General features: G+C 33.2%; 4 protein-coding genes across 5 annotated transcripts; 2 read left to right on the top strand and 2 right to left on the bottom strand.

The window, feature by feature from the left end:
- Positions 1-185: 185 nt before the first annotated feature.
- On the top strand, positions 186-794 carry LOC25502461 (kunitz type trypsin inhibitor 111-like). The gene has a single exon (XM_013589992.3). The coding sequence runs from the start codon at positions 186-188 to the stop codon at positions 792-794; it is 609 nt and encodes a 202-aa protein (XP_013445446.1).
- Positions 795-2,535: 1,741 nt separating this feature from the next.
- On the bottom strand, positions 2,536-8,642 carry LOC25502460 (mitogen-activated protein kinase 19). 2 transcript variants are annotated; one of them, XM_013589991.3, is made up of 10 exons: positions 8,325-8,638; positions 7,237-7,645; positions 6,992-7,119; positions 6,830-6,889; positions 5,730-5,879; positions 5,445-5,600; positions 4,809-5,020; positions 4,581-4,682; positions 4,269-4,429; positions 2,536-3,102 (listed from the first exon to the last, which is right to left on the bottom strand). In XM_013589991.3, the coding sequence occupies exons 1-10, from the start codon at positions 8,349-8,351 to the stop codon at positions 2,765-2,767; spliced, it is 1,743 nt and encodes a 580-aa protein (XP_013445445.1). In that variant the 5' UTR covers positions 8,352-8,638; the 3' UTR covers positions 2,536-2,764. The 2 variants fall into 2 exon arrangements, with proteins under 2 accessions (XP_013445445.1, XP_039684376.1); XM_039828442.1 differs by lacking the exon at positions 2,536-3,102 and adding an exon at positions 3,179-3,918 and having other exon boundaries at positions 4,246-4,429; positions 8,325-8,642.
- A 2,469-nt stretch (positions 8,643-11,111) lies between these two features.
- Positions 11,112-14,428, top strand: LOC25502459 (peptide methionine sulfoxide reductase MsrB). Its single transcript, XM_013589990.3, has 5 exons — positions 11,112-11,365; positions 12,440-12,551; positions 13,672-13,737; positions 13,887-14,084; positions 14,176-14,428. The coding sequence occupies exons 1-5, from the start codon at positions 11,134-11,136 to the stop codon at positions 14,204-14,206; spliced, it is 639 nt and encodes a 212-aa protein (XP_013445444.2). The 5' UTR covers positions 11,112-11,133; the 3' UTR covers positions 14,207-14,428.
- Positions 14,429-16,015: 1,587 nt separating this feature from the next.
- LOC25502458 (albumin-1) lies at positions 16,016-17,520 on the bottom strand. Its single transcript, XM_013589989.3, has 2 exons — positions 17,366-17,520; positions 16,016-16,799 (listed from the first exon to the last, which is right to left on the bottom strand). Exons 1-2 carry the CDS (start codon positions 17,412-17,414, stop codon positions 16,441-16,443), a joined length of 408 nt encoding a protein of 135 aa, XP_013445443.2. The 5' UTR covers positions 17,415-17,520; the 3' UTR covers positions 16,016-16,440.
- Positions 17,521-23,362: the final 5,842 nt, after the last annotated feature.

Below are 23,362 nucleotides of genomic sequence, written 5' to 3'. Positions count from 1 at the left end.
TTTCATGTCATTTATTAATTGGACTTTTGTTCATTCATCAATCAATCATTCTATACAATATTGCATTGTATCATAATCAGTCCTATAAATACCTTGCTTGGCAAGCAACCAACAACAAAAACACAAACCCCTAAATCCTCTAAGCTAGCAAGGTTTTCATATTAATCCATAATTAAATAACAACCATGTCAACTAAATCCCTCACCATATTCATCCTTGCTAATGTGTGTCTTTTGATGACAACGACATCAATAGCTCAGTTTGTCATCGACACAAGTGGCGAACCAGTTGAGGACGACGAGGAATACTTCATCAGGCCTGCTATCACTGGCAATGGAGGACGTTTCACATTGGTCCCTATAAATGACGCGTGTCTTTTGCATGTAGGTCTTGAGAACGCGGACTTGTCACCTGGTTTGGCTCTGGTATTCTCTCCTTTTGCTCCCCATCACGATGACGACGAGGTGAGGCTTAACAGAGACTTAAAAGTGATATTCCAAGCTTCCACGGCTTGTGGACAATCAACAGAATGGAAATTGGGTGAGAGGGACGCAACAACTGGAAGGAGATTCGTTATCATTGGAAGAGATAGTGGTACAGTTGGATCCTTTGGTAACTTCTTTAAGATTGTAGAAACTGCAGTTAGAAATATCTATAACATTCAATGGTGCCCTACAGAAGTGTGTCCCAATTGTAAGTTTGAATGTGGGACTGTTGGTATTGTTCGTGAGAATGGTAAGATTTTGTTGGCTCTTGATGGCACTCCCCTTCCCATTGTGTTCCAGAAAGAATAATCTGAAGGATGATGAACTTTAATTTTAATGGTGTGTTTATGTTTTCTTGTTGTTTTTCTTGTTTACCGATAAATATGGGAGCCATCCTTCACTTTAATTACATGTATTTTATCATAGAAAAAAGCTTCGAATGGTTATGTGTATTTTACAATGAAAATTGTGTATGCTATCTTTAAGATTGTAGAGAAGTTGTTGTCACAAAAAATAAATTACGGATCATCCTATCTTTATCCCCTCTTTAATTAAAATTTATCAATTGATTTTTAGATTGAAGAAGTGGATAGTATTTAGCCTCAAAAAAGAGAAGAAAAGAAGGAGACGGAGGCAACGGTTTGATAGCAATTATTTTGCAATTATACCAAATCATTGATAGTATGGAAAGATCGTGGAGAGATTATGATACCATCTTAAAAATTGTGGTTAAGTTTAACATAATCCAATAAAATCGGTTTATGATGTGAAGATTACCCTCGTTTATAAACACATTATTTGATCATCTCTTATTCGATCCGAGACTCTTTAACAACACAACAATCAAATATATTCTGAGTATAAGTGAAAGTGTAATTTTTTTTCCATAAATAAAAACATCAAATTAATTGATAATATGATAAAATAAAATCATTCCTTAATATGAGTATATGACACATCAATAGAGAGGGTGGGGTATATCAAATTGTCTACTCTTGGAATTTTTTTATGGTTCCTTCCCAACCAGTTTTATCACCATAAAAATTGATTGTAAGGAAATTAAGAATCATTGATCTTGTAGGTAATGTAACATGAAATAATGCTTTCAATTATACATGTTTTTATGTTACTTTTTAGACGTTTGGTGTGTTGTAAATCATCGATCATTCTAAAATGCAAGCACTATTGAGAAAATATGTTATTTTACTTTTTAAATAAACATATTGCTAATAAAATAATTGGCATATTTCTCAAAAGTTTTAAATTCTATTTTTAAAGGAAAGATGATTAAAGTATGAAAGAAAAATTCAATCTTTTATTGATGCAATTTGTACAAGGTGTAATTTAATAAAATGGTTCTCATGTTATATTTAATAATGCATTCTATGTATAAGTTAAGTTTCTCTAACATGTGCAATTTTACACATGTTAAAACAATTAATAAAATGCATAAATTTCAATGCAAAATTACTATTTTAAACTTCTGATAAGTTTTATGCCTTCAAAAGTTTTTTATGTATCCATCTTTAACTCTAGCATTTAATTTTCTATAACAAATGATCATCACTACTATAGTATGCCTGCCATATCGAATGCAGGTTTTCTCCTCTACTGAAGTTTTTACGATATACCAACAAGGATTGAGTCCAACATAAGGGTTTAATTTCTCATATTACGGAGAACGATTCTAATTCTGATTAGAATCGCTCCCACATTTATTAGACTCCACTCAAGTGTGACTTGAACAGAATTATAGCCAATGTAACAAAAAGTAAAAACCCCTTGTCATATGAGATAAGCATGCCACCAATCTAAAATCTCAACATCTCAATTCACATATTTCAACAATGCATTGTAACTTGAAATTAAAGAGAAAGGTAAAATGGACAAATATACAGAAAAAAAGGACATAACTGAGGAGAATGTAATTGCATTTACTTTTACCTGCAATAGTTTGCCTGGGATTTTCTAAATGTGAAAAAGTGGTATCTAAATTACATGCATTGACACAATTAGTAAGTCGCGACTCCGAACAAACCTCAAACAAACCTTTGAGAACAATAAATCGAATTTATAGAGATTAAAAAACAATCCGAATATTGATGTTGTACATATACACAATCAACTTTCTTTATTAACAATTGAATGTCGTGCATATAATTACAAGGATAGTGATCAAAAAGTTAAAAATGAAAACCTAAACCCATCTAAAGTTAATAACCGTCACTCCCTTCAATTCTGGGCTAGCATAGTAGGTTTCAATCTCATGAACTTCAAGCCTAGGACAAACTGTACTGAATGCCCCTTGAATACCTGTGACTGTGAGTGGCAACAGCTACTGCTGCAGCACCGACTACACCAATATGAGACTGTGCGTGCAGCAGTTTTGTATCAATAGTTACATGATCATTTAGGTTATTGTTACTGCCTCGCCGACGGTATGGGTTATTGTTCAAATCAGAGGTCGGTGTGGCCTGTAAGTTGGACTGCTGGGTTCTAAAGTGACTCGAGACTGCTTGAGTAGTATTTTGGTAAACCATCCTTGGGTCGATAGAAGAGTATGTGATTCTTGCATCTTCATAGTGTAGAACTGGGCCTACTACTCTCCCTGGCCTAGCTGTGGCAACAAAAGAAAAACTGTTCAGCAATGTTAAATATAGACAGATAACAGCAATATAAATAACATTGTAGTATCATATTGAACTTCATGTTGCAGAACCACTACATTAATTGATTAGTCTAACTCTAAACTGAATAATTCAGAAGTTACAACTTCCTCTCTACTTGTAACTTATCTCAGTTGAAACAGTAGTTCTCTTGGAATTCAGAATTATTAATAGAAGTACTATTATTCACTGCGCAATCTGGTTTACCGTTCCAGATTCTAAGTTAGTAACTTATATGTTGATGAACAAACGTTTGATGTTAAGTGAGGATTAATAACAAATCATGAATATACTGGAATATCAATCAATCCAAGATAAATTACCACTACATCATATCTATGGATAATAATAGTAAAAGGAAGTTATCCTCCATCCTCCAAGGCTACAACATGCATATACACATGTCAGAAAAATGCATAGTGAGGCAGGTAGTTTTCTTCAAAACAAACTCAATTAGTGGGATAAGGCTTCTTGTTGATATGCTGCAAAATGTAATATTGGGATGGCTCTTTCTCCTAATATGCTACACGTTTCATAGCTCAATCAAATTATTTTACATTGTGGGGTTTCTTAGAAGATCTAGAATTTGCTTTGTGGTGTTTCTTAGTAATTAGCTTCATCCTCTTCAGATCAGATTAAGAACATCTTACCATCCACTTGTTTTTGGAAGGTAAAAGGAATGTCAGGACCTTTCTAAGGGTTTGTTTGGCAAGACACTTTTTTTGAGCTTATAGCTGATGTCTTATAAGCTCGTATGATTAAAAACAAAACTGTTTGGTAATGTCACTTTCGCATGAGCTTATAGCGTTTTTTGTTAAGCTAATTAAGTAGCTTATAACTTATCATCTTTCAACTCAACTTTACTCCTGCAATCTTAATTGGAAAAAATTAATACTAATTAAATGTACCATTTTTTATGTCATTTCATGCTACTTCAATCGCTAATTTTACCAAACACTACAAATCAATCAGTTAGCTTATCCATTATCAGCTATAAGCTAGATTATAAGTCATCCTCTATAAATTAGCTTATCATCTATCAGCTAGTTTTTACCAAATAGAGCCTAAGTGTACTTTTTTTACATAATTGTGCATATTATAGTTTCAACTCGTATACCTGGCACCCGTGGAGGAGGCTGTACACCCCTTATTTGATTTCCAGAATTTTCTGCGGCTGCTCTCAAACCCTTAGATGTATCTTCTACCATTTTCTTGTTCTCACACAAAGCAAAAGTTGACTGGTTACTTGGAAGAACTGCACTAGAGTGAACAGTGGACCTGCAAAAGAGGAATGATTATATTAACATACCACGAGAAATATTGAGCTACAAAACTCAGACAAACTCAACATGTAATCAAAACTTCAATAACCAGCAACTTAAATACATCAAGGGGAAAGGCTGCCATGTTTGGTTCTTATTGATCTTACCTTGGAAGGGAGACATGCTTTCTTTCAGGAGCAAGCACTGGCCCACTTTTTCCATCATTTTCCTCAAGATAAACAAATTGCTTCCTCAATTGATCAATTGCACTGCAAGGGGCATAAATGCATAAATAATATGCATTGCACATAAACATTCATTACACATGCATCAATAACAACATCAGCAAAAAGAGCAATGGGGATAGAGTATAATCAATAGAAGTGTATATTGACCTAGGATAGAGGAAATTGGCGCCTTCAGTTCCATTCATGTAATCTTTGAGTAGTTGAGGATGATATTCTAGTATTTCCCGATATACTAATTCTCTAACATCATCCTTTGTTAACCGTCTCCTCTCAAACTCAAATTCCAATTTTGAGATTGGCTTGCATGAAGGTTCTCTCTCAACTTTTGCCAAGCCCTTGAAGTAAGGATCAGCCAGTGCCTGCCAACAGAACATGCAGAATGGATTCTATCAGGTATATAATGAACAAAAAGACAACTTTTCATGATGGTTCTTGAAATACACTCAAATAGATACTCCATTTGGATTTAATTAAAAGCAAAAAACAGGTCATATTTGGTGCAATCAAATATTAGCAAAAACCAACTTATTGTACCTTATTTAATGTTATTATTCTAAAAATATCCTTTACTTAATTTTATCATGGAACAAGTTCCCAAAGAAAAGTAAATGAAGAGAAAGGGTGGTTTAGAGAATAAAATTATATTTTCTTTTGCATTAAAAAAAATTAAATGATGTTTTCTAGCATTCTTAATAGGCGTGTATTTTCTTATATATGATTCCGGAGGGAGTATTTCCTAGATGGGTCTAGAGCTAACACGTTACACTATAGATGAACATATACCTCTTCTGCAGTTGGCCGATTCTTTGGATCAAATGCTAGAAGCCTTTGCAAAAGGCGAAGTGCCGATGGATCAGCATCTGGAAATTTCTGTTCAAATGGCACAGGAGGTTTCTTCCGCATTCCCATCAAGTACTTCCTTGCATTATCATTTCTAACCTGCAAAATTTACAAAGGAATTGTCAAATACTAGTTATAGAGAAACTTAGTTTCATGAAAGAAAACATTAAGAACTACCTACAAATTAAATCCAATGAAATAGATAAATAAGGTAAGAGAAGTTCATACTCCTGCAATAGTTTCAAAAGATGGTGTCCCAAGAAGGTCGGTAATCAAATCTAACTGATGCACGACACTTTTACCAGGAAACAGTGGCTTTCCCAATAGCACCTCAGCAAAAATGCATCCAATGCTCCATAAATCAATTGCTGGTGTGTACTGCAAACAGCATGCCAACAATATCAGAAATTTAAAAGAAAATCACACATCCAACCATACCATTCAAAGGGAAACAGACGAATAAACCAGTACATTTACCTGTAGAACAGATAATTCAATATCCAGGAGAAATCAATAGTCTTACTATAATAGAGCACACAGAAGACATGTCATACAAGAAATAAATGCAACAGCAAGACATATTTCCACCATTGAACGTTCAACATACTATGATTGCCTGTTTAGATAGAATATATTTGGTTTATGATTTTTGTTCAGATATTTTTTGTTCAGATATACGTTCAACATACTTTAATCAACATTTTACTAAATGCTACTTGATTGAGTAAAAAATATACAATATTTTTATATTGCATGGCTCAGCCTCAAACATGGGCATGTCACTCTCAAGTCTCAACTCCATAGCTCCAACTTAAAACCACAATACCATTTTAAAATCTCTCCTTTAAATAAAAATCATATGTTTATAACCATCAACTAGTGTATATCAAATATTGGTATTATTGGAAGGGTAGAACCAAGTAGAATAAAACAGAAAACACAGTTCCATTCCATCAAACATAAGTCAAACCTAGAAGTTTGTACTTTTAAGCAATAGTAAGTCTTTCAGAGTCTCGAAACCAGATGGAAATGACATTATCTAGTTCTCCGAAAGGTACAGTGGACAGGGCAACATAAAATTTAAGAATGCTAGGGATAAAGCACATTGTCAAAGGAACACTCAAATCATTAGAATCCTACCAAGACAAAGTAGCTACACAGATTAAACTGGTATTTGTAGTATTTCATGTCTTGATTACAATATCAAGAAGCTGATTGTTTCTCTGTTATAGTGTTGATGGACCCATACCAAATAGGTCAAGAAAAAACAATATCCATATCATGTCATTGAAGAATTAGAGATATACATCTCCTAGCTAGGCTCATACCTTAGAAGCGAATGATCCACAAAGCTCTGGGGCTCTATACCATCTTGTAGCAACATAATCCTGCAAGAAGCACCAAAAGAAAGAGATGATAAACCTTCTTGCAACTGATTGCATAACCATTAAAACAGTCATACTATTGCAATTATAAATGAAACTACATACCGTCCAAAATATTGATGTTGGGGCATCATTAAATGCAACTCTTGCAAGTCCAAAATCGCAAACTTTGAGTTTACAATTTGCATTTGCCAATATATTCTTGGGTTTAAGATCTCTGTGGTACACATTAGCTGCAATCAAACATAAAGTTACTTAGAAGTCGTTTAAAGCCAAATTTTACATCAATAATAAAAATCACAAAGAATGCATATCAAGTTCAAACAATGAAAAGAAAGACGGGCATATACCTGAATGCATATACTTCAACGCACGTAGCATCTGATAAAGAAAAAACTGATGGTGTTCGCGGGTCAAGTCATCATTGGCTTTAATGACTTGATGGAGATCAGACTCCATAAGCTCAAAGACCACATAAATATCTTTAAACTCTCTCTTTGACGGCGGCAACATGATCCTCTTAATATCAACAATATCAGGGTGTCTTAAAAGCCTCAGCAACTTAACTTCACGGAGGATTCTAACGGCATCAGAAATATGTTCAAAGGCATCCTGAATCTTCTTAATTGCAACCTTTTCGCCAGTGTGTGTGTCAATTGCTGCACAAACAACTCCATAGCTACCCTTTCCAATAATCTCAATAATCTTGTATCTGTTAGCTTCCCCATACTCAGTGAAAAACTCCAACTCTTTTGAGTTCTGCAAGTTATTAACTCTAAAATTTCATGTACTGTACAATTCAGTCAGCTCAGAACAATGTTCCAAGAAGACAAAAACAAATCAAAATCTACTAACCAAAACCTTTCTTTTTTTGTTTGTAAACAAAGTGGCAAACACCACTAAAACTCACACAACTGCGAGTTCCGGTTTCAAACCCGGATAAAGGTGTCCCTAACAATTTCGGCATTACCATCCTGACGGACTAACCAAAACCTTTGTAGAAAGATATCATAGTTTCTTAAAATGTTTATTTGAATTCTAAAGTATAAAAACCAGTAAATAAATATTCTAAACAAATGAATAGCCTTAATAACATGTAAACATTCAAATGATTAAGTTTGATGTATGAGTCAAATATTATCCTTAGCACAAAAAAATAATTAATCAAAGTTTTTTTTTACTGCATATAACTATAAATATCTTTATTATTTACAGTTAAAATAATTATTCTGCCAAATGATAATTATTACACACGTTCACAAAACAGACCCTAATGATTGATAAAATCTAATGAAAAAATTAAATCAGAAGAAAACAAAAAACTTCAAAACCATTAATTTTCAACGGTTAAATATTAAAAAATTCATCATTTTGTGCCACCCCATGTTCAAATTTTCATTATAACGTAACATTTCTTAAATTAGAGAGAGAATAAGACCTTGAGCTGCTGAATTTTCTGCGTCATTGTTCTCCTCTTTTTTCAAAAAGCAGATAAAAGCTTTTTACATTGAAGAGAGACCCAAATTAAACGGAGAAGAACCAAAATTTAAGCTTCGAATTGACGAATATCGAAACGAATTCGAAGCTTGGAGATTGGTCCTTCTCCTCCGATGATGATGATGATGAAACCCTAGAGGAGAGAGAAACCAGAAGCGACGATAGAGAGATATGAAATGAAATGGAAAGAGATTTGTGAACCGAAGAAGGTGACAGAGAATTTTGTCGGATTATTGTTTTGTTTTGTTTTGTTTTTCTAATAATTTGAAAAGTTGTTTATTTCTGTGGCTATGGTTTTTTCTTTGTACCTGAAAAATATAATATTAGTTGTTTTAATACCGACAGATTTTGATATTTTCGTTTCATGCTCATGGTGGTTGTTGAGTTTGTAGTATTCTCTCACTTCTTCCTTCATTCATTATAAACTCACTTTCTATATTTGTTTTCAAACTTCACATACATTAATGGTTTTATTTACAATAATGGTTTTATTTACAAAATTACATTTATTAAATTTATTAGAGTAAATTACCCTTCTATGTTTCAATTACACAATCTTCCTCTCTTATCTTAAAATATACACTCACCTCCCTCTTAAGTAAAATCATATTAGAAATAATTACCCTCTTCTCTTTTGAGAGAATTCAACTCCCATGTTTTTTAACAAAGCAAAATGGAATTAAATTAAAACCAATAAACATTCCCCTTAGCACAAGGTGATATGTGACCGATTAGACCGCCTTGAAAATAGGTAAGGAACTAGACTCTAACCGCGACTTGTCGGTAGAACCACAATTATCAACTAAGGAACTTGACCTTAACCGCGACCTGCCGGTAGAACCAAAGTTATCAAACAAAGTGTGACCATAACCGCGACATGCCGGTAGAATTCAACACTATAAAATTTCTTGATCCAAGAACAAAGGAAAAGTTCTCACAATAAAGAAAGCTCAAATATATTAATCTTCAAATTGTTATTTGAGAAGTACATGAGGTTCTTATTTATAGCTTAGACTTGTAATACTAGAAATAAATTCTCACTACCATGCATTTACCAAATACATTGATAAATGCATGTTTATTACCGAGAAAATGGCACTAACATGGTTAAAATCCCATTAGCCACTATAATAACTTAGAGCACTACTTTGAAGCATTTGGAGAGGCTAGGAGAAAACCAAAGACCATCTAAAAATCCACCCAAAAACAAAAACAAAAATTACTTAATAAAATGGAGAAAATTGGACTTTTAATGGTTGTTTTATTTAGTACTAATCGGCCCACTAAAACTTCTTGTCATGTGAATTTCTTATAGTTTTCCTTCCACATGCTTAGTGAACTCTTAATCTCATCACAATGTTTGCTAAAAAGAAGCTTTAAAGTTCAATATAAAAGGACACAATACAAGTTAAAATTAACGAGCACTCAAACAATCAAAAGGACGCAGTCATCAACATTAAAAGCTTAAAAGCTAAGCTAGCAACCATTGTCTTCACCCACGAAAGAGACATATGGTAAACATTATCTATCAGTTTGAGATAGTTTTTCCCATATGAGTAAACATCTTGTCATTTCTTTCATTCTAAATGACCCAAACATAAGTAAACAAAATTAAGTGCATAAAAGAGCGCCGTACTTTGGAGCTACCTGTCAAATTAGCATACTGAACAAAGTGTTCAGTAATAGAACATGGTCAATTGATGAGAAACCCAACCAATCACGAACCAGATTCCAAAGAGAGCAAATAAAAATTACAATTTAAGAACAAATGGTTTGTCATTTCCACCTCACAACACACACTCACATAAAGATGGTTGTCATTAGTAACATCAACATGTCTGACCAAGCAAAAATTGAAACCTTCTGAGGAACGTCTTTATGCCAAATCAAATATGAAACTGTGGAAGAACGTTGCACTTGCGAGCTAGTGTTTACGTAAGCATTGCGGACAGAGTAAACATCGTTCCAGTCCAACTGCCACATCCACTTATCATCATTTTCAACTTGCAAATGCACATTAGAAAGAAAAACTGAGCACTCCTCAGCCAACTCATTCTCCCACGCCAACAAACGACACCCACCTTACGAGTATAAATCTATTACACAGCGGAATATCTCTTAGCCACTTGTGCACCCATAATAAAGTATATGTTGCCCCATTACCCACCTTATGAGTCACACCATACCTTGCTACTAGCACACGATACCACAACCCACCACGATCCACTGACATCCTTTAACACCATTTATCTAATATAGCAACATTAAACTTCCTCAAGCACGTCTCCCCCAAACCTCCCTCCTCCTTTCTCATGTAACATAATCCCAATTAACCCAAAAGATTTTTCTATGATCCTTACACCCACCCAAAAGAAACGATATAAAATAGTAAATAAAGGAAATGATATCCAAAGAAAGGGCTTTGAAGAAGGGGTTAGGATCCTCTCCATTTGATAAAATAAATGAAGTACATACATAATTTGGAGAGAGATAAACACATAATATAGATAATAGATCATACCATTAAGTGGACCCCACCATTATTAATTACTTTTTATTTTTTTCAAATTTTATTGAGTCTACATCTGAGATAGAAGAAATGGAGATGGTAGAAAATGGATTGAGAGAGTTAAATGAACTTTCTTTAGATAGAGTTATTAAGGAGAAAATATCATGTTTCATATTTAGTTACGTGGCACCAAATAAAACCGCGAACATTCCAACAACACGTTTTTATTTATTTTTATTTTATGATGAAACCCCTCATTTGGAGAATGGCATCTCATAGTTTGAGTTTGAGCCTATCAGCTGCTGCACAAATTCTTCCCAATACCCAAATTCAGAAATTTGATTCCAAACTTTTGTTGTGGCCATCACGTTTGCATACTAAACCCACAACAAAACTTTCTTCTTCAATTCGGGCAATGGGCTCTTCAGCTTCTTCTAACTCCAACAACCCAAACACCACAGAAATTCAATCAGGTATTCATATTATTCTCTTGGGTTTTCCTCAGTTTTTTTTTTTTTTTTTTTTTTTTTTATTTCAATCAATTTAGTTTAGTATAGAATAAACTATATTTTGATGTAGTGGGTTGCTTGCTTGGGTATGAGTATGACTACTGCTCTTGCAAATTCAGAAATTGATTATTCAATTTGCTGGCTTTGTGGAGTGGAGGAAGAGTAATTGAACAAAATTGTACAAGGAAATGGTGAGAGAAGTGTTGAAATTATATTCTCTTAAGCTTAATAGCTGAAGTGAAAATGAAAATAGGAGAAATTGGAAGTAAACAAACAGCCCTTAATGTTGTGTCTGAAGAGTTCGAGTAAGAAGGTTTTGCCGTGTAGTGTGTATTCGCAGGGTGGGCAGCAGGAAAGATGACGACACTTTGCAGCAGATGGCGTTGATGTTTCTCTCGAAAACAATGATATCCCAAATCTGCTGCAGAAGTGTGGGAAGCTATCCCAAACTATGGCTTCGCATGAGATGGTGAAGGGGCTTAATTGGAGTGGTAAATTGTTTTGGCGGATGGTTTTGGAGGGTTTCTAAGCTTAAGTCATCACCTGGATCTGTGCTGATTAGTGCACCTCTTAAAGGCTTGATGTTGAGCATGTAGCTTAAGCATCATGAACCTGAAAAGTTGTATGTTGGTTATAAGGCTGGTGAAGATAGATATAGCTAAATTTTATGTAAAAGTGTGTTCCCGTCGTAAGACTGGAGTGGAGTTAATAGGTGTGGGGTGTCATGTAATGCTTGCTGTTGAAAATTGAATGGGGAGTAGAAGTATTGAAACCGACATACATGTAATGTTTAGAGGGGTGGTGCTAGTTTTTATTTTAGACGTGTCTATGCTATTTTCAGTGATGGTAGTAGCAAGGTGTATGACATGTTTGTAGTCCTTAGCATCTCTTGTGCTTGGTCTAGTGTACTGTCAATCACTTACTTTTTGTGTGTATTATTGAAATGTGCGTAAATTGTAGAAATAAAAGTAATAAAGAGATAGATATATATATATGCATTGGTCCTCCAATCCAACAACTTCTTTATGTGCTTTGCAGGATCTAGTCCTGTTGATTATAAATCTTTAAGTGATGCAGAATGGAAGAAGCAGCTAACCGATGAACAATTTTATGTTACTCGGAAAAAGGGAACTGAGAGAGCTTTCACCGGGTGAGTTTAAGATTAGGCTTACTAGTCGTGCATGTCATTTGCAATTTCTTTTTCAAGATTCATTCAATGCTATGTAGCAGCAACATTTCTTTGAGTGTCTAGCACATTTTGTCTGACACTCATACGGCACAGACACATACTTTCAATCGTTTTTATTTTCTCAAATTATTATAGACCTTGGTGTTATGTCCGTTGTCTGTGTTGGTGCCAAAGTCGTGTTACCATGGCCTTTTAACTTGCTTGTTACTTTCAGCTACTAACTTTCCTTAATTTTTATGCCTATTTAATTGAAATTTATCGATTGTGTTAATTCAGTTCACCAAATTTATTTTACATTAAAGCACATGGTGCTGCATAGCTGGTTAAAGAATTTTATTCGCTTGTTGAAAACATATCATTTAGTTGATGCCACATTTAAAAGATGGAAGTTTGAATGCACATCATTTATTGCAGTTTTGTTCACAAATGTAGCATACTCAGTAAAGTAGCTACTTCTGGTTTATAACAGTTTTCTAGTTCTCACCATTGGCCATTGGCCATTGGACATCACACAGATTGCTTATATCATATTATTACATAATTAGTTGAAGATGTCACATTCAAAAGTTGTTCATTGTATTTCAATTGTGGTTAATACCTGAAATGAAAGATACAGGGATGTCGGTTGCATAAAGTATTGTCTAAAAGTCTTGTGATGTTCTGAATGTTTCACATTATTGAAAAGAAACCCATGTTATATATTTAAAAGAGGAAAGGTTTTTTTTTTCCCTTAAAAAAAAAAAGGAAAGGTCTTGAAAAGAGTTTATAAAGAGAGACCTGTCGCCTTTCAAGTCGGTTTTGTAAGGACGAGTTAGACCCGATATAAAAAACTTGATACACAATGCTGAGTCAGTTTAGTGTGCACTTGGCTTTAATACTTGGTGTCCATATATGATTCAGGGCAAGGTAAGGAAGAATACCATATCTTGTGACTAAAGTTTACTTCTGTAACATGTTGGTACTCTAAAGTGATATATTATAGTGATATTGTGGTATGATTGCTGGTTAGATTTTGTGATAGCATTTCAATAATTCTGTGCTACTATCTATTGTATTTAACTGTTTTTTTAATTCAATTTAGGGAGTACTGGAATACCAAAACTGAAGGGACTTACCATTGCATATGTTGTGACACACCCTTATTTGAGTAAGTACTTTATGTATGCATGTATGTATGATACACCTATTCGCTTGTACTTTGTTTGAGTAAGTACCTGATATATTGTGGTAGTTATTTAACCAAATATATATGGCCCGAATCATCTTGAACTTATTAACTTCTCTTGTGTTTTCCAGATCATCTACCAAGTTTAATAGTGGAACTGGTTGGCCATCTTATTACCAGCCAATTGGTAAAAATGTGAAATCAAAGCTAGATTTGTCAATTATATTCATGCCTCGCCAAGAAGTTCTCTGTGCTGTTTGTGATGCTCATCTCGGACACATTTTTGATGATGGCCCTCCACCCACAGGAAAGCGTTACTGTATCAACAGGTAAATAATCACTCGTTGAATTGGGTTTCCTTAGCACCTGTATAAGCTCACATTTGTCTAGAAGTTTATGTTTGTTTTGGAATTTCTGCAGTGCTTCCCTTAAACTCAAACCAAGGAAGTAAGATGATCAAATACTTGTCACTCAAATGTAGATGGTTTAATATTCAAATGGTAACTGAAAAATTTGTAAATGGATCAGTATATCGTATACTTTTTTCTGTTTTTCTTTACTTGAAGAAAGAAACTGTCCCGTCCTGATAGTGTATCCAAATTTTTATAAAATGTGAAAACTTGTTGATTACTGTACAATACCCTATATAATGAAGTTTTAAGTATTTGCGTAGCATTACGAACTTACCATTGGTTCCGGTTTGGTCAAATGTATCTAAAGGTTTTTAAGTTTTTTCGTTTTTCCCAAAGTGGTCCTTTAAGTTTAAAAAGTCTCAAACAAGTTCTTTCAGTTTTTGAATCGTTTCAGTTTAATATAAGTTTGTAAGTTGTTTTTGGACCTTTAGATGCATTTGACCTTCCAGTTTAATATAAGTTTGTAAGTTGTTTTTGATAATACTCATTTTAGTTATATTCTAGTTTTCTAGTCTTAAAAACCAAAAGAGGAGAAATAACATGAATCTAACCAAGGATATTGAAAGGGTCTTTCAGTGTCTGCCATGGTGAACATTTGTCAAACGTGGTTTAAAATGATTTGGATTTGTAAAGTTTATTAATTTGGAACTTACCTTTAATTGAATTGGTTTATGTTTGATGTAAAGTTCAGTGTAAACATTTTCAAAGTAATGCAAAGCTAATTGGATTATCTCTTAAAATCAAACCAAGTTTTGGACGAAAAGTAAATAGTTATTCCTTTTGATCTCAAATGTAAGGAAAAAAAAATGCACACATATTAAGAAAGTGGATTGACCATATTTAAGTCATTATAAAATGTGAAATTTTTCTAAATTTACCCTTGTCTTGGAGTAGTAAAGACATTATTGAGGTGAGTTTAATGAGGGTAAATTTGAAATTGTGGCATTTAATAGATTTATTTTACTATACTTTTTCTTATATTTGAGACCATCAATTTTATTTTTTTGTTTCTTACATTTGAGACCGGACGGAGTATGTGTTAGAGAGTATTAGACTTCACTGAGCAAACTCGTGATGTTCTTTTCAAGAAGTTAGTCTTTTTGATACTTTGTCAACGACATTATTATATACATTTCGAGAAACGCGACCCTTGACAAGAAGAAAATCAAGGTGATGTCCTAAATCCGTCACAAATTTAATAGTTGAAATATCTTGTATCTCACTCTTTCTTTTCCCTTGAATCATCCTGGAACACGTAGCTTTGGACTTTAAAGTATTGATCCTTAATCCGGAAGTAGAACAAAAATACAAGGAAGTACATTATCAAATATCAATCAAATATCAATCGCATTCTTGTATAATTCATGATTTGTCATGAATTGTTTTCTTTTAATTCTTGTTTAAAACTATAAAATTAGAACTGATAAAATTTGATAAAATGGGACCAACAATGTCATTGTATAATTTCCGTATTAAAAAAATCGAACATATGTGGATCTCAAATGAATTAACAGTAAATTACACGGCTTAGTGATAATTTTTATTAGAGTAAACTTTTTTTTAATTTCTTACAACATATTTTTTATGAGAGGTTCTTGCAACATATTTTTAATAATTTTTTTTATGATAAAATAATATAATGGTATGATAAATAGGTGATAAACGAATATAACAAAGAGGCTACACTACTAAGCAAGGAAAATAAATGCCCCATCAATCATCTACTGTTGTGTGAACCTTATGTAAATTGCAAATGAATGGTACCCTATATACACTAATTGTTCACATACTCTAATTGGTTCCTTCTAATTGATTCCTACCTTACATACAATACAACACACACAATATGAGAAAGAAGAATTAAAACATTACTTTAATTGGCCACTAAATATACACAAGAAGAATTATAAAAAGAGAAATGAGAATCAAAACATTACTTTATATTGAAGTGATACACCCGTGCCTTTGGAGGGAGGTAAATGTAATTACCTTTGTAAGTGCTCTTTGAACCCGAAGGTCTTCCCTGCCTTGGACTGGGGCACCCCTCACCTTAAAATTTTTCTTAAAAAAAAAAAAAAAAAGTGATACACCCATGCACATACATGCTACATTTATTGAAATTCAGATTGAAGCCAACCCAAGTGGAACACCCATATCTAAAAGCCAACTGATTAGTTGAAAAGAAAGATATCGTTTATTAAAATTAGTAATATATAATGCATGCATGCATGCATGGTTGATTATAATTTGTTTCTTGAACATATCAAGAAGATTAAGCGGCGGCAACCACCATAGGCATATCCTTTGCCGTTGCGTTGGCGAGAACCTCGAACTCAAAGTAGCGGCGTTCTGCTTCAACCTTAGATGTAAAACACAAGCCATGTTGGATTTCAGAATTAGGATAATAACTGCAGAAGCTCCCACTTCCCTTGTTGATGCAGTCCATGTGAGATTGACATAAGTTAGGATGTTCTTTCAACTTCTTCATCGCAGTTGGTATGGGATAGCAATAACCAATACCCATAAATAGCTCGATACAAAGACACTCTTTGCTACAATGTTCTTTCCATCTGTTACACTCTTTTTTGTCACATTCTGGCAATGCTTCTGCCTTCTTCATCGGGAACATTACTGAAAATCGAAAAACAAATACAGCCACATTAACACATGACAGATATGGCTTCATAATAATAATTTTTTTTTTGCCGGAGTTTGAACCCAGGACTTTGCATATAACATACATTGTCCATACCAACCGAGTTAAAATTCCAATAAATACAGTCGCATAAACACATGAGATATGGCTTCATAATAATAATAATAATAATATATAACAGTATATTATTACAATTTCACCACTTATTTAATTATTTTTTTACCAATCTATCGTTATTTATTAATAACAATGAAAAGACAGACACGTTAGTGACATTATTAACAGTAGTAGTAATAGTAAATTTAAAACAGTGGTTAATTAGTAGGTACTTAATAATTTATCACTAAAGTTTACTCCAATAATTGGGAGTTGATGCTGATTGATTTCTCATAATTTCTAACATAAAAAGAAATGCGTGGTATATATTGGTGAGACAAATAATAAACTACACAGAGATTGTGGCAAGAAAGATGACATAAAAAGCAAGCTTAAATATAAAAATAAATTTATGGTAAGGTGAGAAAAATTGTAAAATACACACAGATTGTGGCAAGAAAGACGACAGCCAATGCAAGCTTAACATAAGCCATTGCTACGAAAGAATAGCTCTGAGTTACTTTACTTCATTCTTGGATGCAACAGTATGTAGAGGTATCATGGTAGTAACGACAATAATGCTTGCCACGATGCAAAAATAATTATATTAATATTGAGAAGCAAAGATCACGTGTTTAGTGAAGATAAATAAATCTCTCAAAAAAAAAAGTGAAGATAAATAAATATTCATTCCCTGGTTAATAAAAAAAATAATTCATTTCTTAGAGCATCCATAATAAAGAGATCTATTTTTAAGTTCTTAAATGAGTATCACGTCTACACATCACTTTTCTATAATTTTTTAATAGTAATATCAAGTAAGAATTCAATCTCTCTAATCCAACTTGATTGTATTGAATAATTTTTTGGTCTTGCTTATATGTGTCCTAGGAGTATAAATTTTATAAAATAGCAAATATTTATTGAGAACAATTAATTTATATGAAGTATTAAACATTTTGGAAAATAAATTGACGCAATTTTCGATATAAATTTTTCATTTTTAGTATATTAACACAATTTAGGACACACGTTAACATTTTTCTATTTTTTTTTTAATGGACAGCAATTTGAAAATTCACATGCACAATTGAGTGAATTTTGTATAAATTGGTGGCAAAAGTTCTGGCAGGACGACCGGCTCGTGTTATAGATAAAATCATCTCTTTTTTTGTTTTTTACATGTTACCAATAATGTCGTTTTTATTCACGTGTGCGTCATAGTTATAGTCCGTGATACAACTTGTGGATGAAAACAAAAATTCTGTAAGCTTATATATGTTGCCAAAGTAATATGAGCTTAGACCATGTTCAATGATGTTGAAAGCAACCTTCAAGAGGTGAAAGTGCTCCAATAGTGTATTGAATGATGATGTGGAGGAGAGAGATGTTGAATGCATTCAATATGTTGAATGGGAGAATGGTGGACCAAGCTGAAGATGATGTTGCGCAAAACAAGTGGTTTGTAGGGAGAGTGCACTACACACGTCTGACAGGCGCGACTGATCTTTTTTCAGACGCAGAGAGAGAATGTGGTGGTGGATAAGAGCTGCCATGTGGCACTTGTTGATTGGCTTGCTGAATTAATCTCATCTTAATTATTTAAACTCGATTATTTCATGACAAATGAATTTTTAAAATTTTTATATATATGTTTTAACAAGTTTTATATATATATATATATATATATGGATTTTCTATAACACACTCACTAATTTTTGTATATGAGTGTTTTAACAAGTTATAACTAAAAATTCGATAAATACACATTAAGGTGTATGTTGTTATAACACACATTCTAAAAAAAAAAGCGAGTTCCTTCAAAAAATAAAAAAAAGTGGGTATACGTTAGCAACTTCTGTAAGCATATGCTATAATACACCCACTTATTTTTTAGAAGGGGTATTTTAACAAATGATAATTAAAAAATAGTTAAGTACACACATTGAAAAAGGGAATAAGAATGAAAAGTGTTAAGCTTTTTATGATCTCGGCGCCGAGCTATTTTCTCGTAGGACCTCCCCTACAGTATCGTCACCGCAGTAGAGTTTAACCACCAAGTTCGGGATGGATTGGTGTGGTTCCTCTACGCCTAGGACACCAGAATATCGAACCATGAACGAAGTAAAGGCATGAGATAAAAGCATATTAACTAGTCAATGTCAGGTCCTAATTCTTGACTGAAGAGGACACCAAAGGCCTCTGCCCTTCCTAGCTATTCAAGGGATGGGGACAGAGGTTTTGGTTTTTTCATGTTGTCAAAGAGTTAAAGTGTAGCTTGCTAAAACACTCCGATATATATATATACCTATTAATAATAAAGGCAATACTAATTTTTGGTGTAGCCTTTTTTTTTTTAATTCCAAAATGCCCTTACTTAATGGTAGTTATTAACAAAAAAAAATCAACCTTAACCACTAATAATCACACACAATGTAGAAAAAATCTGCCTTACCCACTAATAAAACATAACTGCAGGATTTCTCTTTGAATCAATCTTCTCTCTTTCTTTCATACATGTTTTATTTTTAACGGATCTCTCTCTTTTTTATTCATTTATTTATGATCCAACAACAGGCTACTAGAGATCTATTTGGTTTTATAAAGTCTCTTCATGACAATCTATGCTTTGCTTTGTTATTGGTTAGGACATGGAAATCAATGTCTGAAATGCAATGCTAATTGGTAACATAATTTCAATTATCAACTGCTAATTGGTAACATAATTTCTCAAGTTTAAATCAAGAAAAAGTGCTTCCCAAAATCCCAATTATCAACTGCTAATTGGTAACATAATTTTTCAAATGTCCTTTTCTTTATAAATAATTTTCATTTCTTAGGTTCTTTTCCACGGCATGATACTTATAGCAACCACCCCTGATTGTAGTGTCTAACTCTGTTTTCACGAACTTTGTACTTTATTTACTTAACAGGACAAATGTGGAAACTTGATTCAGAGAGGAAGCATAACATTCATAGGAGGAGTTTTCTACACTATTCATTTTCCAGTAATGAATTCTATTTTTATAACTTTATTAACTTTTATTATCTGTATTTGTTTATTCTTATGTGCCAATGACAAGTATGGATCACGATCACAACGTTTTACGTAGAATATAATTTAAAGTGTCTCTAATTTCAGTATGTTGCACAACATTGTCATGAGGATGAGAAAGAAATATACTCATGTCTGATATATGCATTTTATATGCTTCTAGATGTAACACGACCATTATGCAAGAACGCCGCTCCATTTCCTGCCAAATATAAATTTAGTCGTGATTGTCATGTAACAAAATCTTTGTTAATAAGTTAGTTGTTATTTTTTAAATCATACATATATTATATTATTATTTTCTATGTGATCTTGAGATTAGTTCCAACCTGTTTTTCATATTGCCTTCAAGTTCTTTATGGAATTTTTTTCCTATGCATATCAGTTTACCATCAAAAGAACATCTGATCCTTATTCCATCGCAAGTGTAAATTACTTCTTTTTTTTAAGGAAGATATTTGTATTATGATTTTTTTTTAAAAGGTAAATATTATTCCTTTATTGTAACAATCAATTATGTGAGTATACACTACTAGAAAAAGCAAAATAAGCAAGGGAAATTAGTGACGGAAAAAATGAAATTCCTCACAAATTCCTTGGTCGCAAAATTTAGTGACGGAATTAGAGATGGATTTTACGTTTTTCCTCACTAAATTTCCCTCACTAATTTTTGTTTTTTTAGTAGTGATAGCAGAGAGGAAAATGTGTGAAGTTAGACAAAAATGAGAACACAATATAAGCAAGATCAAGACTTCTCATATTCGACTACAACTTCAATTAGATTAGTATTGAACTTCCATTTGATCAAAGTATATATGAAACAATTTTTAACACGTAAGGGAAATAGGGTGCCATCGAGGTCACCCTTTGACTATAGCCTAAATGCAAATCTTCATAGCACTCGCACAAAATGATAGAGGAAGGGGGCATAAGGTTTTTGGAGGGAGGGAGGGAGGGAGAGAGGAAGAGAGAGAGGTTTTATTTTCTTATTTTGTTTCTAAAATTAATTATATTCTTTCCATTTCTTTTGTTGACAATGAGAGTGTGATGTAAATAGAGATGATGTACATGTCTTATATTTTGATTTCAAAGAAAATAATTTGGTTTTGGTTATATTTTCAAATATAAATAAGTAAAGACCCAATTTGGATTTGTGCTTTCTACTTTTGGACTTATTAACTATTTGCTTTGTGTTACCCAAGTTCAACCGCTAAACTAATTCCAACCTCAAAGAACCATAAGGAGTGGGAGAAAGCTGAGGTAAATATACATGTTCTGGAATATATATTTTGATGAAGTGACTATGTAACAAATTTTATTTTAGACTTCTTAAATGCAAAGTTTTAAAGAAATTATTTTTTCAAGGGCAAAGGGCTAAATAGATTAATGGTGTATTTGAAATCACAGCGAAATGTTTAAGATATAACGGGTTGATATTATAAATTTCTTATGTTTCACCTATATTTCTATTTTATTGTGAGCGTCTTTAGATGATACGAAGTGTGTTAAGTGAGAAATGTCTATTATCTTATGTTCAAAACTATTTGTATTATAAATAGCAATCAAGTTGCATTCTAATCCTTTCTTATTCTCTTAGTATCTATTTGTATATTTTTATTCATTTAATAGCTACCATTTGAAAGTAACATTTTCTTTTTGAATCTATCACTTTTATTTAAATACGTGCATTAGCGCAGTAGAAAGAGCGGACAGACGGGCACGGGAGTGTACGTCTGGACATATCTAATGAGAATGATTTCTTTATGTGAGAATGTGAGAATACATTATGAGCCCTTAGATTAAAATTGATTGGCTAAGATTAAAAAGCGTCATTTAACCACATGCGTCAACCAATCTCACCCAATACCTTCTCTCTGTTAAATGTTCTTCTTCTTCCATCAACAACTGATGTTTCTTCTTCCCCACTGATCTATTCCGGCAACCCGAACACTCCCAGCGTGCAGCACGCCGTCGCCGCCACCACCACCCTCCGCCGGTTTGTGATCGGAATCCCTCCGTCTCCACCTATTTGTACCTGTTTGCGGGCGGAAACCACCCTCCGCCGATTTGTGATCGGAAAAAAAAACTAACAACAATTACAAAAAACTGTTGGGAAAGAAAACAAAAATCATGACGGATTCCGACGGAGATGAAGAAGTAGGTACAAAGCAATTTTGAAATTCGAGATCTCAATTTTGAAATTTTGAAATTAAATAATTATACATCTTGTATTTTGATTCTTTAATGTGACACTGAAACGAAGGTTTTTTCCATATTGTTATTTGTATCTCATAGCGCCTAATGTCAAAACTTTCATACTTTATTTTAACGAGGGATTCCACAATTTCATTTGCCTAGACAAGTTCATAAGTGAAATGATATGTCAATTATGGAAAAAAGCTTCCTAAAAAAAAAGCTATGGTTTCACAATTAAGGACAAAGATGTTGGGTCACAAGGAGTTTGGAGGACTGTCCACATCGAGGCCCACGCAATGGCAAGAGATATCAGACTCACCCAAAAATCTTTAAGGCAATGTGTTTATGGGTCCTCTCACTATAGGTGACCTTGAGGGTGTGTGGAAGGGGCGGCAGCCCAGGGCACCATTTTTGTAGGGGCACTAAAATTCTTATTTTTACTTCTTTTTTTTTTTTTTGACAAAGAAATTCTTATTTTTACTTAGTAGTTAGTATTATATATATATATATATATATATATATATATATATATATATATATATGGGGGCATATCACATGAGAATGGGTATCTTATGTGAGAATGGTGAGAATAAATTACAGCCGTCAGATTAAAAATAATGGGTGAGATTAAAGCATCACCTGAATGACTCATGTGCCAAGCATGTGACCAGTTCTCTCCCTCTTTTCCATCATTCAAGCTTCATTCATGTGTGTCACTGGTTTTCTTCTCCCTCTTCTGGGTTTGTGGTTCCATCTTCCACCGATCCTTCGTATACCATCTTTCATCTCCTTTTGATAGTTTCCATCTAATTTCTTCTAATTTTACTTTTTAGAATTTAGGGATTGGATTTTTTTTCTATTTCAATTTCAATATGTCCTGTGTTTCAATTTCATCTGCAATCAATCTGCCGCAATCTCGATTTTGATTTTGATGGTTCTGTTGCAAGTAGACAATAACCCTATGACCAATTATAATAACCCTATCACCATTTGAAGACCGGAAGAAAGACAGAAAGAAATTAACAATTTAAAACTTTTGAAGAAGGAATAAATAATAATAACCTTGTCAAAAACAAACAAACAATTGTTACATGTTATCAATGTTTGAGGAAAGGAAAAAGAAAAAACGTGAAGCAGTACTGATGAAGGAAAAAGAAAGTTCAAGCGGTATGAGGATATGAAATGCGCGTG

The sequence above is a fragment of the Medicago truncatula genome, chromosome 8 (assembly GCF_003473485.1).
Source record: "Medicago truncatula cultivar Jemalong A17 chromosome 8, MtrunA17r5.0-ANR, whole genome shotgun sequence".
Classification (NCBI taxonomy): domain Eukaryota; kingdom Viridiplantae; phylum Streptophyta; class Magnoliopsida; order Fabales; family Fabaceae; genus Medicago; species Medicago truncatula.
This window is presented reverse-complemented; position numbering and strand designations above follow the sequence as displayed.

Excerpts from the sequence above, each read along its gene's own strand:
- LOC25502461 (XM_013589992.3), top strand. The coding sequence starts at position 186 with ATGTCAACTAAATCCCTCACCATATTCATCCTTGCTAATGTGTGTCTT.
- LOC25502460 (XM_013589991.3), bottom strand. The coding sequence starts at position 8,351 with ATGACGCAGAAAATTCAGCAGCTCAAG. Across the intron at positions 5,601-5,729 it reads CTTTTGAAACTATTGCAGGA|GTTAGAAATGATAATGCAAG; the intron begins GTATGAACTTCT and ends TAAATTTTGCAG. Across the intron at positions 4,430-4,580 it reads AAGCATGTCTCCCTTCCAAG|GTCCACTGTTCACTCTAGTG; the intron begins GTAAGATCAATA and ends CCTCTTTTGCAG.
- LOC25502459 (XM_013589990.3), top strand. The coding sequence starts at position 11,134 with ATGATGAAACCCCTCATTTGGAGAATGGCATCTCATAGTTTGAGTTTG. Across the intron at positions 12,552-13,671 it reads ACTGAGAGAGCTTTCACCGG|GGAGTACTGGAATACCAAAA; the intron begins GTGAGTTTAAGA and ends AATTCAATTTAG. Across the intron at positions 13,738-13,886 it reads TGTGACACACCCTTATTTGA|ATCATCTACCAAGTTTAATA; the intron begins GTAAGTACTTTA and ends TGTGTTTTCCAG.
- LOC25502458 (XM_013589989.3), bottom strand. The coding sequence starts at position 17,414 with ATGGCTTATGTTAAGCTTGCATTGGCTGTCGTCTTTCTTGCCACAATC. Across the intron at positions 16,800-17,365 it reads CGTCTTTCTTGCCACAATCT|TAATGTTCCCGATGAAGAAG; the intron begins GTGTGTATTTTA and ends TTCGATTTTCAG.